This window comes from Lithobates pipiens, unplaced genomic scaffold (assembly GCF_037356315.1).
Source record: "Lithobates pipiens isolate NorthernLeopardFrog02 unplaced genomic scaffold, aLitPip1_a1.2 Scaffold_30, whole genome shotgun sequence".
NCBI lineage: Eukaryota > Metazoa > Chordata > Amphibia > Anura > Ranidae > Lithobates > Lithobates pipiens.
In genome coordinates this window covers 22837260-22853925 of record NW_027507791.1, presented here as the reverse complement: position 1 = coordinate 22853925, position 16666 = coordinate 22837260, and the positions used below count along the sequence as shown (strand labels likewise).

At 48.8% G+C, this 16666-nt stretch overlaps 1 protein-coding gene across 1 annotated transcript in view; it reads right to left on the bottom strand.

Moving 5' to 3' along the window:
* LOC143943406 (uncharacterized) overlaps positions 1-16666 on the bottom strand; it is a 60043-nt gene that overhangs the window by 21976 nt on the left and 21401 nt on the right. Inside the window, 2 exon segments of the mRNA XM_077465134.1 lie at positions 13856-14449; positions 14673-15451. Coding sequence (XP_077321260.1) covers positions 13856-14449; positions 14673-15451 — 1373 coding nt within the window.

The window sequence follows — 16666 nt, the reverse complement described above, 5'->3', positions numbered from 1 at the left end:
CTGTTGTTGACTTGTCTCAGATAGAGTAGCCCCCCCTGGGAATTCATCCAGCATTGCGACTTCCTCATCTTCCCGCTCCTGCTCCTCCACAGCCTGATCAATGACACGACGCAATGCACGCTCCAGAAAGAAGGCATAAGGTACCATGTCACTGATGGCGCCATGGCTGCGACTGACCAGTTTGGTGATCTCCTCAAATGGCCGCAGAAGTCTGCATGTGTCGCGCATGAGCAGCCACTGGCGCGGTGAAAAAAAACCCAGCTCCCCAGAACCGTTTCTTTCGCAGAGTTCATACAGGTAGACGTTAACTGCACGTTTCTGCTGGAGCAGCCTATCAAGCATATAGAAGGTTGAGTTCCATCGCGTCGGGCAATCGCAAATAAGACGTCTGACCGGCAGATGGTGTCGCCGCTGAATGTCAGCAAGGCGAGCCATGGCCGTGTAAGATCTTCTGAAATGGGCCGAGATTTTCCTTGCCTGCCGCAAGATGTCCTGGACCCCAGGGTATTTGACAAGGAATCGCTGCACGACCAAGTTTAAGACGTGTGCCATGCACGGCACGTGCGTGATTTTGCCCTGTTTCAATGCGCTAAGCAGATTGGCACCGTTGTCACACACCACTTTACCAACTGTCAAATTGAGCGGTGTTAGCCACTCATCTGCCTGTGAACGCAAAGCTGAAAGGAGTGCCGGGCCAGTGTGGCTCTTTGCTTCCAGGCACAACAGACGCAGCACGGCATGGCAACGTCTCACCTGGCATGTGGAATAGGTTCTGGGGAGCTTGGGCGGTGCAGTGGAAGAGACGCTAGCAGCGGAAAAGGAGGAGGCAGCTGAGGAGGAGAGGGAGGAGGATGGAGTAGGAGGAGGAGAAGAAGAGTCAGGCCTGCATGCAATCCGTGGCGGTAAAACCAAATCTACACGGGTGCCACGGGTTACATGCTTGACGGCCGTCAGAAGGTTCACCCAGTGGGCAGTAAAACTGATATACCTTCCCTGCCCGTGTTTGCTAGACCACGTGTCTGTGGTCAGATGTATCTTGGCACCGACACTGTGTGCCAGAGATACATTCACTTGCCGCTGAACATGGCCATATAGCTCTGGGATGCCCTTCTCTGAGAAATACTTCCTTCCTGGGACCTTCCATTGTGGTGTTCCAATGGCCACAAATTTGCGAAAGGCCTCCGAGTCCACCAGTTTATATGGCAGTAGTTGGCGGGCTATGAGTTCTGACAAGCCAGCCGCCAACCGTTGGGCAAGAGGGTTATCCGGCGTCATCATTTTTTTACGCTCAAACATTAGGCCCACGGAAGCCTGCCTTTTTGCAGAAAAATGTGAGCTTGGCGTGATGGAAGGTGGAGTGGAGGACAATTGTGAGGAGAGAGGAGAAGGAGAAGTAGAAGACGAGGCTGGACGGTGAGAGCCTGCAGTGTGGCTTTGTGTGTTCCGTTGCTCCCACTGGGCTCGGTGATGGCTGCTCATGTGCCTTCTTAAGGCGGTCGTCCCTAGGTGAGTATTGGGCTTACCGCGACTAACGCGTTGACTGCAAAGATTGCAGATGGCAACGCTATTGTCAGCAGCGGACACGTTAAAAAAAGCCCACACTGCGGAGCCATGTGCCGGTGTCCTGGGAGCGCCAGATGTGACCGTACATGGTCGATGACTCGCTCCTGATACATTTGCAGTCTGCTTTGTCCCTGCTGTGCAATGTAAGTCATTGCTGCTTCTCCTCCCTATCTGCTGGTCCATATCTCCCTCTGAACTCCCCTCCTCTTCCTCTCTTGTGGGCACCCACGTGACATCACTAGACACGTCATCATCAACGTCACCTTCCCCACCGCTATAAGTAGAGTAGGCAGCAACACCGGGGACCAACCTCCTCCTTGGGCTGATCTGGGTACTGGCGTCAGACTGCTGAGTAGCGCTTGTTGCTGCCTCCTCTTCCTGATCCAATACCAAGAGTGGCTGCGCATCAGAAATGTCCTCTTGATATGGATCGGAAAATAATTCCAGTGACTCAAGCGGAAGGTATGTGGTGGTGGTGGTGGTGGTCGTGTTGTTGGTGGTAGTGTCTTTGGGGGTGCACATAGCAGAGAGTGAAGAAGAGGGTGCAGATCGAGAGGATGAGGAGGGTGCAGAAGAATAAGGCTGAGTGAGCCACTCAACCAAGTCTGGTGCGTCCTTTAAAGTAATTGAACGCACCTTCTGCAACTTCCCACTTTGGCTCAAGGCTGTTGCTCCTGCCCTACCCCTACCACCCCTGCGGAAGGGCCTGCCTCTTCCTCTGCCTGTCATTTTTTAAATCACCCTGTGACAAAACTCTTAGTCCCTATACCGCTGAAGGACTGCTGCAGTATAGGGCAGCGGTCAGCAGTAGTGCACGTCAACCCTATGTATTGTGGACCGATAGCGGTCCTTACAGAACAGCAGACTGTACTGCACTCAGGCCTATGTACCGTAGCACCCTATACCAAGTTACCAGTCCTTATAAAAACTTTTGTGGACCAAGCAGGTTGTGTGTTAGTGTTTAGCAGACTGTGCGTCAGTCCCTATACCGCTGAAGGACTGCTGCAGTATAGGGCAGCGGTCAGCAGTAGTGCACGGCAACCCTATGTATTGTGGACCGATAGCGGTCCTTACAGAACAGCAGACTGTAACGCACTCAGGCCTATGTACCGTAGCACCCTATACCAAGTTACCAGTCCTTATAAGAACTTTTGTGGACCAAGCAGGTTGTGTGTTAGTGATTAGCAGACTGTACGTCAGTCCCTATACCAATGAAGGACTGCTGCAGTATAGGGCAGCGGTCAGCAGTAGTGCACGGCAACCCTATGTATTGTGGACCGATAGCGGTCCTTACAGAACAGCAGACTGTAACGCACTCAGGCCTATGTACCGTAGCACCCTATACCAAGTTACCAGTCCTTATAAGAACTTTTGTGGACCAAGCAGGTTGTGTGTTAGTGATTAGCAGACTGTACGTCAGTCCCTATACCAATGAAGGACTGCTGCAGTATAGGGCAGCGGTCAGCAGTAGTGCACGGCAACCCTATGTATTGTGGACCGATAGCGGTCCTTACAGAACAGCAGACTGTACTGCACTCAGGCCTATGTACCGTAGCACCCTATACCAAGTTACCAGTCCTTATAAGAACTTTTGTGGACCAAGCAGGTTGTGTGTTAGTGTTTAGCAGACTGTGCGTCAGTCCCTATACCGCTGAAGGACTGCTGCAGTATAGGGCAGCGGTCAGCAGTAGTGCACGGCAACCCTATGTATTGTGGACCGATAGCGGTCCTTACAGAACAGCAGACTGTAACGCACTCAGGCCTATGTACCGTAGCACCCTATACCAAGTTACCAGTCCTTATAAGAACTTTTGTGGACCAAGCAGGTTGTGTGTTAGTGATTAGCAGACTGTACGTCAGTCCCTATACCAATGAAGGACTGCTGCAGTATAGGGCAGCGGTCAGCAGTAGTGCACGGCAACCCTATGTATTGTGGACCGATAGCGGTCCTTACAGAACAGCAGACTGTACTGCACTCAGGCCTATGTACCGTAGCACCCTATACCAAGTTACCAGTCCTTATAAGAACTTTTGTGGACCAAGCAGGTTGTGTGTTAGTGTTTAGCAGACTGTGCGTCAGTCCCTATACCGCTGAAGGACTGCTGCAGTATAGGGCAGCGGTCAGCAGTAGTGCACGGCAACCCTATGTATTGTGGACCGATAGCGGTCCTTACAGAACAGCAGACTGTAACGCACTCAGGCCTATGTACCGTAGCACCCTATACCAAGTTACCAGTCCTTATAAGAACTTTTGTGGACCAAGCAGGTTGTGTGTTAGTGATTAGCAGACTGTACGTCAGTCCCTATACCAATGAAGGACTGCTGCAGTATAGGGCAGCGGTCAGCAGTAGTGCACGGCAACCCTATGTATTGTGGACCGATAGCGGTCCTTACAGAACAGCAGACTGTAACGCACTCAGGCCTATGTACCGTAGCACCCTATACCAAGTTACCAGTCCTTATAAGAACTTTTGTGGACCAAGCAGGTTGTGTGTTAGTGTTTAGCAGACTGTGCGTCAGTCCCTATACCGCTGAAGGACTGCTGCAGTATAGGGCAGCGGTCAGCAGTAGTGCACGGCAACCCTATGTATTGTGGACCGATAGCGGTCCTTACAGAACAGCAGACTGTAACGCACTCAGGCCTATGTACCGTAGCACCCTATACCAAGTTACCAGTCCTTATAAGAACTTTTGTGGACCAAGCAGGTTGTGTGTTAGTGATTAGCAGACTGTACGTCAGTCCCTATACCAATGAAGGACTGCTGCAGTATAGGGCAGCGGTCAGCAGTAGTGCACGGCAACCCTATGTATTGTGGACCGATAGCGGTCCTTACAGAACAGCAGACTGTAACGCACTCAGGCCTATGTACCGTAGCACCCTATACCAAGTTACCAGTCCTTATAAGAACTTTTGTGGACCAAGCAGGTTGTGTGTTAGTGATTAGCAGACTGTACGTCAGTCCCTATACCAATGAAGGACTGCTGCAGTATAGGGCAGCGGTCAGCAGTAGTGCACGGCAACCCTATGTATTGTGGACCGATAGCGGTCCTTACAGAACAGCAGACTGTAACGCACTCAGGCCTATGTACCGTAGCACCCTATACCAAGTTACCAGTCCTTATAAGAACTTTTGTGGACCAAGCAGGTTGTGTGTTAGTGTTTAGCAGACTGTGCGTCAGTCCCTATACCGCTGAAGGACTGCTGCAGTATAGGGCAGCGGTCAGCAGTAGTGCACGGCAACCCTATGTATTGTGGACCGATAGCGGTCCTTACAGAACAGCAGACTGTAACGCACTCAGGCCTATGTACCGTAGCACCCTATACCAAGTTACCAGTCCTTATAAGAACTTTTGTGGACCAAGCAGGTTGTGTGTTAGTGATTAGCAGACTGTACGTCAGTCCCTATACCAATGAAGGACTGCTGCAGTATAGGGCAGCGGTCAGCAGTAGTGCACGGCAACCCTATGTATTGTGGACCGATAGCGGTCCTTACAGAACAGCAGACTGTAACGCACTCAGGCCTATGTACCGTAGCACCCTATACCAAGTTACCAGTCCTTATAAGAACTTTTGTGGACCAAGCAGGTTGTGTGTTAGTGTTTAGCAGACTGTGCGTCAGTCCCTATACCGCTGAAGGACTGCTGCAGTATAGGGCAGCGGTCAGCAGTAGTGCACGGCAACCCTATGTATTGTGGACCGATAGCGGTCCTTACAGAACAGCAGACTGTAACGCACTCAGGCCTATGTACCGTAGCACCCTATACCAAGTTACCAGTCCTTATAAGAACTTTTGTGGACCAAGCAGGTTGTGTGTTAGTGATTAGCAGACTGTACGTCAGTCCCTATACCAATGAAGGACTGCTGCAGTATAGGGCAGCGGTCAGCAGTAGTGCACGGCAACCCTATGTATTGTGGACCGATAGCGGTCCTTACAGAACAGCAGACTGTAACGCACTCAGGCCTATGTACCGTAGCACCCTATACCAAGTTACCAGTCCTTATAAGAACTTTTGTGGACCAAGCAGGTTGTGTGTTAGTGATTAGCAGACTGTACGTCAGTCCCTATACCAATGAAGGACTGCTGCAGTATAGGGCAGCGGTCAGCAGTAGTGCACGGCAACCCTATGTATTGTGGACCGATAGCGGTCCTTACAGAACAGCAGACTGTAACGCACTCAGGCCTATGTACCGTAGCACCCTATACCAAGTTACCAGTCCTTATAAGAACTTTTGTGGACCAAGCAGGTTGTGTGTTAGTGTTTAGCAGACTGTGCGTCAGTCCCTATACCGCTGAAGGACTGCTGCAGTATAGGGCAGCGGTCAGCAGTAGTGCACGGCAACCCTATGTATTGTGGACCGATAGCGGTCCTTACAGAACAGCAGACTGTAACGCACTCAGGCCTATGTACCGTAGCACCCTATACCAAGTTACCAGTCCTTATAAGAACTTTTGTGGACCAAGCAGGTTGTGTGTTAGTGATTAGCAGACTGTACGTCAGTCCCTATACCAATGAAGGACTGCTGCAGTATAGGGCAGCGGTCAGCAGTAGTGCACGGCAACCCTATGTATTGTGGACCGATAGCGGTCCTTACAGAACAGCAGACTGTAACGCACTCAGGCCTATGTACCGTAGCACCCTATACCAAGTTACCAGTCCTTATAAGAACTTTTGTGGACCAAGCAGGTTGTGTGTTAGTGATTAGCAGACTGTACGTCAGTCCCTATACCAATGAAGGACTGCTGCAGTATAGGGCAGCGGTCAGCAGTAGTGCACGGCAACCCTATGTATTGTGGACCGATAGCGGTCCTTACAGAACAGCAGACTGTAACGCACTCAGGCCTATGTACCGTAGCACCCTATACCAAGTTACCAGTCCTTATAAGAACTTTTGTGGACCAAGCAGGTTGTGTGTTAGTGTTTAGCAGACTGTGCGTCAGTCCCTATACCGCTGAAGGACTGCTGCAGTATAGGGCAGCGGTCAGCAGTAGTGCACGGCAACCCTATGTATTGTGGACCGATAGCGGTCCTTACAGAACAGCAGACTGTACTGCACTCAGGCCTATGTACCGTAGCACCCTATACCAAGTTACCAGTCCTTATAAGAACTTTTGTGGACCAAGCAGGTTGTGTGTTAGTGTTTAGCAGACTGTGCGTCAGTCCCTATACCGCTGAAGGACTGCTGCAGTATAGGGCAGCGGTCAGCAGTAGTGCACGGCAACCCTATGTATTGTGGACCGATAGCGGTCCTTACAGAACAGCAGACTGTAACGCACTCAGGCCTATGTACCGTAGCACCCTATACCAAGTTACCAGTCCTTATAAGAACTTTTGTGGACCAAGCAGGTTGTGTGTTAGTGATTAGCAGACTGTACGTCAGTCCCTATACCAATGAAGGACTGCTGCAGTATAGGGCAGCGGTCAGCAGTAGTGCACGGCAACCCTATGTATTGTGGACCGATAGCGGTCCTTACAGAACAGCAGACTGTACTGCACTCAGGCCTATGTACCGTAGCACCCTATACCAAGTTACCAGTCCTTATAAGAACTTTTGTGGACCAAGCAGGTTGTGTGTTAGTGTTTAGCAGACTGTGCGTCAGTCCCTATACCGCTGAAGGACTGCTGCAGTATAGGGCAGCGGTCAGCAGTAGTGCACGGCAACCCTATGTATTGTGGACCGATAGCGGTCCTTACAGAACAGCAGACTGTAACGCACTCAGGCCTATGTACCGTAGCACCCTATACCAAGTTACCAGTCCTTATAAGAACTTTTGTGGACCAAGCAGGTTGTGTGTTAGTGATTAGCAGACTGTACGTCAGTCCCTATACCAATGAAGGACTGCTGCAGTATAGGGCAGCGGTCAGCAGTAGTGCACGGCAACCCTATGTATTGTGGACCGATAGCGGTCCTTACAGAACAGCAGACTGTAACGCACTCAGGCCTATGTACCGTAGCACCCTATACCAAGTTACCAGTCCTTATAAGAACTTTTGTGGACCAAGCAGGTTGTGTGTTAGTGTTTAGCAGACTGTGCGTCAGTCCCTATACCGCTGAAGGACTGCTGCAGTATAGGGCAGCGGTCAGCAGTAGTGCACGGCAACCCTATGTATTGTGGACCGATAGCGGTCCTTACAGAACAGCAGACTGTAACGCACTCAGGCCTATGTACCGTAGCACCCTATACCAAGTTACCAGTCCTTATAAGAACTTTTGTGGACCAAGCAGGTTGTGTGTTAGTGATTAGCAGACTGTACGTCAGTCCCTATACCAATGAAGGACTGCTGCAGTATAGGGCAGCGGTCAGCAGTAGTGCACGGCAACCCTATGTATTGTGGACCGATAGCGGTCCTTACAGAACAGCAGACTGTAACGCACTCAGGCCTATGTACCGTAGCACCCTATACCAAGTTACCAGTCCTTATAAGAACTTTTGTGGACCAAGCAGGTTGTGTGTTAGTGATTAGCAGACTGTACGTCAGTCCCTATACCAATGAAGGACTGCTGCAGTATAGGGCAGCGGTCAGCAGTAGTGCACGGCAACCCTATGTATTGTGGACCGATAGCGGTCCTTACAGAACAGCAGACTGTAACGCACTCAGGCCTATGTACCGTAGCACCCTATACCAAGTTACCAGTCCTTATAAGAACTTTTGTGGACCAAGCAGGTTGTGTGTTAGTGTTTAGCAGACTGTGCGTCAGTCCCTATACCGCTGAAGGACTGCTGCAGTATAGGGCAGCGGTCAGCAGTAGTGCACGGCAACCCTATGTATTGTGGACCGATAGCGGTCCTTACAGAACAGCAGACTGTAACGCACTCAGGCCTATGTACCGTAGCACCCTATACCAAGTTACCAGTCCTTATAAGAACTTTTGTGGACCAAGCAGGTTGTGTGTTAGTGATTAGCAGACTGTACGTCAGTCCCTATACCAATGAAGGACTGCTGCAGTATAGGGCAGCGGTCAGCAGTAGTGCACGGCAACCCTATGTATTGTGGACCGATAGCGGTCCTTACAGAACAGCAGACTGTAACGCACTCAGGCCTATGTACCGTAGCACCCTATACCAAGTTACCAGTCCTTATAAGAACTTTTGTGGACCAAGCAGGTTGTGTGTTAGTGTTTAGCAGACTGTGCGTCAGTCCCTATACCGCTGAAGGACTGCTGCAGTATAGGGCAGCGGTCAGCAGTAGTGCACGGCAACCCTATGTATTGTGGACCGATAGCGGTCCTTACAGAACAGCAGACTGTAACGCACTCAGGCCTATGTACCGTAGCACCCTATACCAAGTTACCAGTCCTTATAAGAACTTTTGTGGACCAAGCAGGTTGTGTGTTAGTGATTAGCAGACTGTACGTCAGTCCCTATACCAATGAAGGACTGCTGCAGTATAGGGCAGCGGTCAGCAGTAGTGCACGGCAACCCTATGTATTGTGGACCGATAGCGGTCCTTACAGAACAGCAGACTGTAACGCACTCAGGCCTATGTACCGTAGCACCCTATACCAAGTTACCAGTCCTTATAAGAACTTTTGTGGACCAAGCAGGTTGTGTGTTAGTGATTAGCAGACTGTACGTCAGTCCCTATACCAATGAAGGACTGCTGCAGTATAGGGCAGCGGTCAGCAGTAGTGCACGGCAACCCTATGTATTGTGGACCGATAGCGGTCCTTACAGAACAGCAGACTGTAACGCACTCAGGCCTATGTACCGTAGCACCCTATACCAAGTTACCAGTCCTTATAAGAACTTTTGTGGACCAAGCAGGTTGTGTGTTAGTGTTTAGCAGACTGTGCGTCAGTCCCTATACCGCTGAAGGACTGCTGCAGTATAGGGCAGCGGTCAGCAGTAGTGCACGGCAACCCTATGTATTGTGGACCGATAGCGGTCCTTACAGAACAGCAGACTGTAACGCACTCAGGCCTATGTACCGTAGCACCCTATACCAAGTTACCAGTCCTTATAAGAACTTTTGTGGACCAAGCAGGTTGTGTGTTAGTGATTAGCAGACTGTACGTCAGTCCCTATACCAATGAAGGACTGCTGCAGTATAGGGCAGCGGTCAGCAGTAGTGCACGGCAACCCTATGTATTGTGGACCGATAGCGGTCCTTACAGAACAGCAGACTGTAACGCACTCAGGCCTATGTACCGTAGCACCCTATACCAAGTTACCAGTCCTTATAAGAACTTTTGTGGACCAAGCAGGTTGTGTGTTAGTGATTAGCAGACTGTACGTCAGTCCCTATACCAATGAAGGACTGCTGCAGTATAGGGCAGCGGTCAGCAGTAGTGCACGGCAACCCTATGTATTGTGGACCGATAGCGGTCCTTACAGAACAGCAGACTGTAACGCACTCAGGCCTATGTACCGTAGCACCCTATACCAAGTTACCAGTCCTTATAAGAACTTTTGTGGACCAAGCAGGTTGTGTGTTAGTGTTTAGCAGACTGTGCGTCAGTCCCTATACCGCTGAAGGACTGCTGCAGTATAGGGCAGCGGTCAGCAGTAGTGCACGGCAACCCTATGTATTGTGGACCGATAGCGGTCCTTACAGAACAGCAGACTGTAACGCACTCAGGCCTATGTACCGTAGCACCCTATACCAAGTTACCAGTCCTTATAAGAACTTTTGTGGACCAAGCAGGTTGTGTGTTAGTGATTAGCAGACTGTACGTCAGTCCCTATACCAATGAAGGACTGCTGCAGTATAGGGCAGCGGTCAGCAGTAGTGCACGGCAACCCTATGTATTGTGGACCGATAGCGGTCCTTACAGAACAGCAGACTGTAACGCACTCAGGCCTATGTACCGTAGCACCCTATACCAAGTTACCAGTCCTTATAAGAACTTTTGTGGACCAAGCAGGTTGTGTATTAGTGTTTAGCAGACTGTGCGTCAGTCCCTATACCGCTGAAGGACTGCTGCAGTATAGGGCAGCGGTCAGCAGTAGTGCACGGCAACCCTATCTATTGTGGACCGATAGCGGTCCTTACAGAACAGCAGACTGTACCGCACCCAAGCCTATGTACCGTAGCACCCTAGACAGACCAAGTTACCAGTCCTTATAAGAACTTTTGTGGAACAAGTGAGTTGTGAATGATTAGCAGACTGCAGCAGAAGGGCAGCAGTCAAGTATAATATTCTTTCTATATTTGGAAGAAAGAATATTATACGTGTACAAGCCTATTACCGTACCACTGATACCAGTCCTGAAAAGAACCTTTGTGGAACTAATAGTAACAGCAAGTCTTTAAAATTATCCTCACTGCCTGACAACACTGCTTCCTGCCTGTCCCTATACAAATTGGCAAAAAAGAGTAGGCTGGAACGATTAGCTGGAACAGCTCTTTTGTGGACCTGATAGTAACAGCTAATGATGATGATGATGATGATGATGAAGAAAGACTAATCTGGCTGAGCTGTCCCTAAAATAGCAGCATACAGCGCTCTGTCCCTTTATCTAAACTGACAAAAGAAACTCAGGCTGCTGACCTAACACCTATACCAGTCCTGAAAAGAACTTTTGTGTACCAAATAGCTAGCGTTTTCTCTGTCCCTACTCCACACAGGATCCTTTCCCTACAGTGACAGAAGAAAGAATGTAAAATGGCCACCGGATCGGGTGTATTTATAGGTTAGGGGGAATGTCCAAGTGTCCATGAGCTGTCATGTCTCAATTGGTTGTCCTGTAACACATGATAAACGTGTCACGAAAGGTTAAAGTTCTTGTATACATTAAACACGTAAGTCCGCCGGGGCGAACGACGGAAAAAGGCGTTCGAACCCGCGGACGGCGAAAGTCGGAAATTCGCCGCGAAACGACCGCCGGGCGAACCGTTCGGCCATCACTACTCACCAGCGCCCATCAATGCAACCTCACCAGCGCCCGTCAACGCAGCCTCACCAGTGCCCACCAAACGTAGCCTCACCATCACCCATCAATGCTCCCTACCATTGCCCATCAATGAATGCTTGCTTGCTTCCATTCATTTGGGAGTCGGGACACAGACCAAGTCCTCCGCCGCCGCTGCGCCTCTGACACTATGTGCAAACAGAGCGACGGCTGCCTGCTGATGCCGAGACTTAGTTGCTTGCTGCAGAAAGAACACCAGTAGGAACACCGGTGGCCAGGCGCCATAGACAGCAGAGGCGCCCTAGGCAGCTGTCTAGTTTGCCTAGTGGTAGCACCGGCCCTGGCTACAACAACAAAGTATCCATTGCATAAAAAAAATACTTACATCCAAATGTAAAGTAGCCATTGCACACAACACAAATCCCATCCAAGACCTCTATCTTTTACAGGAAACCTGCTCCCTTTCTTGTAAATTGGTTTAGCAATCATTCTTTGGCTGAAAATTAGTAAAAGAAAATCCATATTCGCACACCCTGATATTATATAACATTTCACTTGGTATTTACAGTGACTGAAGTTCTCCTTTGCCTTATATCTATATGATAGGTATGAACATATGAAAGGTATCTAGGATTTTCCTTTTTTTTTCCTCTGGGGTGGAAATGTGGAGCGTCACTTGAAAGGCCAGGTAACCAGCTCACCGTGTAGTCAGTCACTGACACTGCCTATTGAAGTCCCCTAGCCGTGTAATACAAGTAAGAGTGACAACCAGCTGAGATTCTACACATTTTCTAATCTGCATCATTAGGGAAAGAGGTCAGGAATGTAGGTCACATGGTACACGGGCTCAGCACACAGCCAGGGATGAATGATATTCAATAGAGATTAAACCAAAGTAGCAGTGGCATTTATTGTATTTTAAATATTTTATTTTAGCTATACTATTTTCTACATTAACCACTTTCAGACCGGACCAATTTTCTGGTCAAAGACCAGACCACTTTTTGCGATTCGGCACTGCGTCGCTTTAACTGACAATTGCGCGGTCGTGCGACGTGGCTCCTAAACAAAATTGACGTCCTTTTTTTCCCACAAATAGAGCTTTCTTTTGGTGGTATTTGATCACCAATGCGGTTTTTATTTTTTGCGCTATAAACAAAAATAGAGCGACAATTTTGAAAAAAACGCATTATTTTTTACTTTTTGTTATAATAAATATCCCCCAAAAATATATAAAAAAACATTTTTTTCCCTCAGTTTAGGCTGATACGTATTCTTCTACATATTTTTGGTAAAAAAAATCGCAATAAGCGATTATTGATTGGTTTGCGCAAAAGTTATAGCGTTTACAAAATAGGGATAGTTTTATAGCATTTTTATTAATAATTTTTTATTATTTTTTTTTACTAGTAATGGCGGCAATCAGCGATTTTTATTGTGACTGCGACATTGTGGGGGAACCCATCTGACATTTTTGACACATTTTTGGGACCATTGTCATTTATACAGTAATCACTGCTATATAAATGCAGTGATTCCTGTGTAAATGACACTGGCAGTGAAGGGGTTAACCAGTGGGTGGCAGTGTAGGGGTTAAGTGTTCCTAGGGGCGTGTTACTAACTGTGGGGGGGTTGGGCTTTCATTTAGTGAACACTGATCTCTGCTCCAATCACATGGAGCAGAGATCAGCGTCACTAGTTGCTAGGCAGAATGGAGAAATGTTGTTTACAATGGCACTTCTCCATTCGGCCGCTCCGTGAGACGATCGCGGGGATGCCCGCGGCGATCGAGTCCGCGGGTCCCGCGTCCGGACTCACGGGGGTCCCGACCAGCGGGACCCCCGCTGGTCGGGACGCCCATTTGCCTGCCCGTGCCATTCTGTCGACGTACATCGTTGTGCGCTGGTCGGCAAGTGGTTAAAGCGTTAAAGCATTGTTACAGAATTAAAGTGACCCTGTAATTTTTATACACACGGGGGCAGGCAGGGGTGTGGAGTCTGATGCTCCTAGGTATGCAATCTTCACTCTGCTCTAAGCCCTTGTACACACGGTCGGAAATTCCTGACCACAAAATCCGTCTGATTTTTTCCGTCGGATTTTGTCCGAAACTGGTGTTGCATACACACGGTCGGACAAAGTTGTTGGAAAATCAGATCGTTCGGAACGTGATGATGTTCGTTCGTTCCAACGGGACTACTTTCAGGCTAGTAGCCAATAGCTTTGCTCTCGTACTTTGATCTGAGCATGCGTGGCACTTTGTCCGGTTAGAATTCTCTACAAACGATCGCAAAAAGTCTGATCAGATTTTGTTGTCGGAAAATTTGAGATCCTGCGCTCAAATTTTTTCCGCCAGAATTACCGACGGAAAAAGTCTGATTTTTCGACAATATAATCCGATCGGACCGTTTCCGTCTGAATTTCCGACCGTGTGGGCTAACAGTACAGCTTCCCCCAGATGCTTCATTGTCCGACAGCTCCAGTGTGAGGGATAGGGTTAGGGATTGAGGAAAGGTTAATGTGAGGGACAGGGTTAGGGATTGGGAAAGGGTTAATGTGATGGATAATGTTAGGGATTGAGGGGGAGTTAGGGTGAGGGACAGTGTTAGGGATAGCGGAAGGGTTAGTGTCAGGGATAAGGTTAAGCATTGAGGAAGGATTAGTGTGAGGGATAGGGTTAGTGATAGAGGAAGGGCTAGTGAGGACAGTGTTAGGGATTGAGGATGGATTAGTGTGAGGGATAGTGTTAGGCATTTAGGAAGGATTAATGTGAAGGATTAGGTTAGGGATAGAGGAAGGGTTAGTGTGAGGGATAGGGTTAGGGATAGAGAAAGGGTTAGTGTGAGGGATAGGGTTAGGGATATATGAAGGATTAGTGTGAAGGATAGGGTTAGGGATATATGAAGGATTAGTGTGAAGAATAGTGTTAGGGATAGAGGAAGGGTTAGTGTGAAGGATAGGGTTAGGGATAGAGAAAGGGTTAGGGCCGGTTCACACAGCGGGCGATGCGAGGCGACACGACTCGCCTCGCCTCGCTCCCGCAAGTCGCCCCCGTTCTGTACAATGGAACCGTTCTGAGAGGAGTGACTCGAGTCGCTCCGACTCAGAAAAAAGGTTCCTGTACTACTTCTGGGCGACTTCGGGGGCGACTTGCATTGACTTCTATACAGAAGTCCTCTGCAAGTCGCCGCTGAGGTCCCCGCAGGTCGCGGCGAGGCAAGTCGGAGACGCCTCGCCGCGCCTGCAGTGTGAACCGGCCCTTAGTGTGAGGGATAGGGTTAGGGATATATGAAGGATTAGTGTGAAGGATAGGGTTAGGGATAGAGGAAGGGTTAGTGTGAGGGATAGGGTTAGGGATAGAGGAAGGGTTAGTGTGAGGGATAGGGTTAGGGATAGAGGAAGGGTTAGTGTGAGGGATAGGGTTAGGGATAGAGGAAGGGTTAGTGTGAGGGATAGGGTTAGGGATAGAGGAAGGGTTAGTGTGAGGGATAGGGTTAGGGATAGAGGAAGGGTTAGTGTGAAGGATAGGGTTAGGGATATATGAAAGATTAGTGTGAAGGATAGGGTTAGGGATATATGAAGGATTAGTGTGAGGGATAGGGTTAGGGATATATGAAGGATTAGTGTGAAGGATAGGGTTAGGGATAGAGGAAGGGTTAGTGTGAGGGATAGGGTTAGGGATAGAGGAAGGGTTAGTGTGAGGGATAGGGTTAGGGATAGAGGAAGGGTTAGTGTGAGGGATAGGGTTAGGGATAGAGGAAGGGTTAGTGTGAAGGATAGGGTTAGGGATATATGAAAGATTAGTGTGAAGGATAGGGTTAGGGATATATGAAGGATTAGTGTGAGGGATAGGGTTAGGGATAGAGGAAGGGTTAGTGTGAGGGATAGGGTTAGGGATAGAGGAAGGGTTAGTGTGAGGGATAGGGTTAGGGATAGAGGAAGGGTTAGTGTGAGGGATAGGGTTAGGGATAGAGGAAGGGTTAGTGTGAGGGATAGGCCGCGTACACACGGGCGGACTGTTCGCCCAACCTTGTCCGCTGAACAGTGTTTGGGCGGACAGTCCGCTCGTGTGTGGGGCTTCAGCGGACAGTTTCAGCGGACAGTTGGCCGAACAAGGTCTTACGGAAATTCCGAAAAACTGTCCGCTGAAACAAGGTTTCAGCGGACTGTTCGCTCGTGTGTAGGCTTGTTCGGCCAACTAAGTCTCGCGCATGCTCAGAAAGGATTTCCACGTCGGATGGTTGCATTGCAGTGTATTGGACGTCGAAATTTTCGATCCGTCGTGCGTGCCGAAACGTCATCGCGCACGGTTTCAGCAAACTGTTCGTCCGTCGTGTGTGGCCATGTCCGTCCATGCTAAGTTTGAGCGGACTGTTTGCCGAAACTGTTGGACGGACAAAGTTGGGCGAACAGTCCGCGCGTGTGTACGCGGCCTTAGGGTTAGGGATAGAGGAAGAGTTAATTGTAGGCTATAAGGAAGGTTAAGTTTAGGAATGATGTTAGGTTATAGAGAAGTGACAGAGATTGAGGAAGGGTTAGTATGAGGGATTAGAGTTAGATTAGAGGAAAAGTTACTGTTGGAGATAGTTTTAGGAATAAAGGAAGGGTTTGTATGAGAGACGGGGTATCGTTACAGGGAAATTACTGTTCGGGATCATAGAGGAAGGGTTAGCGTGAAGGATAGTGTTAGGGATAGAGGAAGGGTTAGTGATAAGTAATGGGTTAAGTTATGGGAAGATTATTGTTGGGAATGTGTAGAATTGTGAAGAATGCATGAAGAATAGGGTTGAGATTACTGGAAAGGTTATTGTTAAGTATAGTGTTAGGCAATAGGGATAGAGGGAGAAATGTGAATAATAGGGTTACTGGAAAGGTTAGTGTTGGGTTAGAGCAGTGGTCTCCAAGCTGTGGTCCAATGCAGCCCTTTGCTTGCCTCTATCCGGCCCTTAGGACACTATTTTTCACACTGATAAGGTACAGTATTCCTCCCACTGACACCAATGATGAGGAACTATTCCTCCTACTAACGCCTTTTGTTTACAAAGTTTGGAGACCCCTGGGTTAGAGAAAGAGTAGTGAGTGTAAAGGATACTGCTATACAAGACTAGAAGCACATTGTTCCAGCTGCGTGAATCCCTGAGACATTCACACAGCTACATTTTTATATAAATAGCCCCCTTATGCCCCATACACATTTTCGGAAATTCCGATGGTAAAAATCAGATTGGATTATGTTGTCGAAAAATCCAATC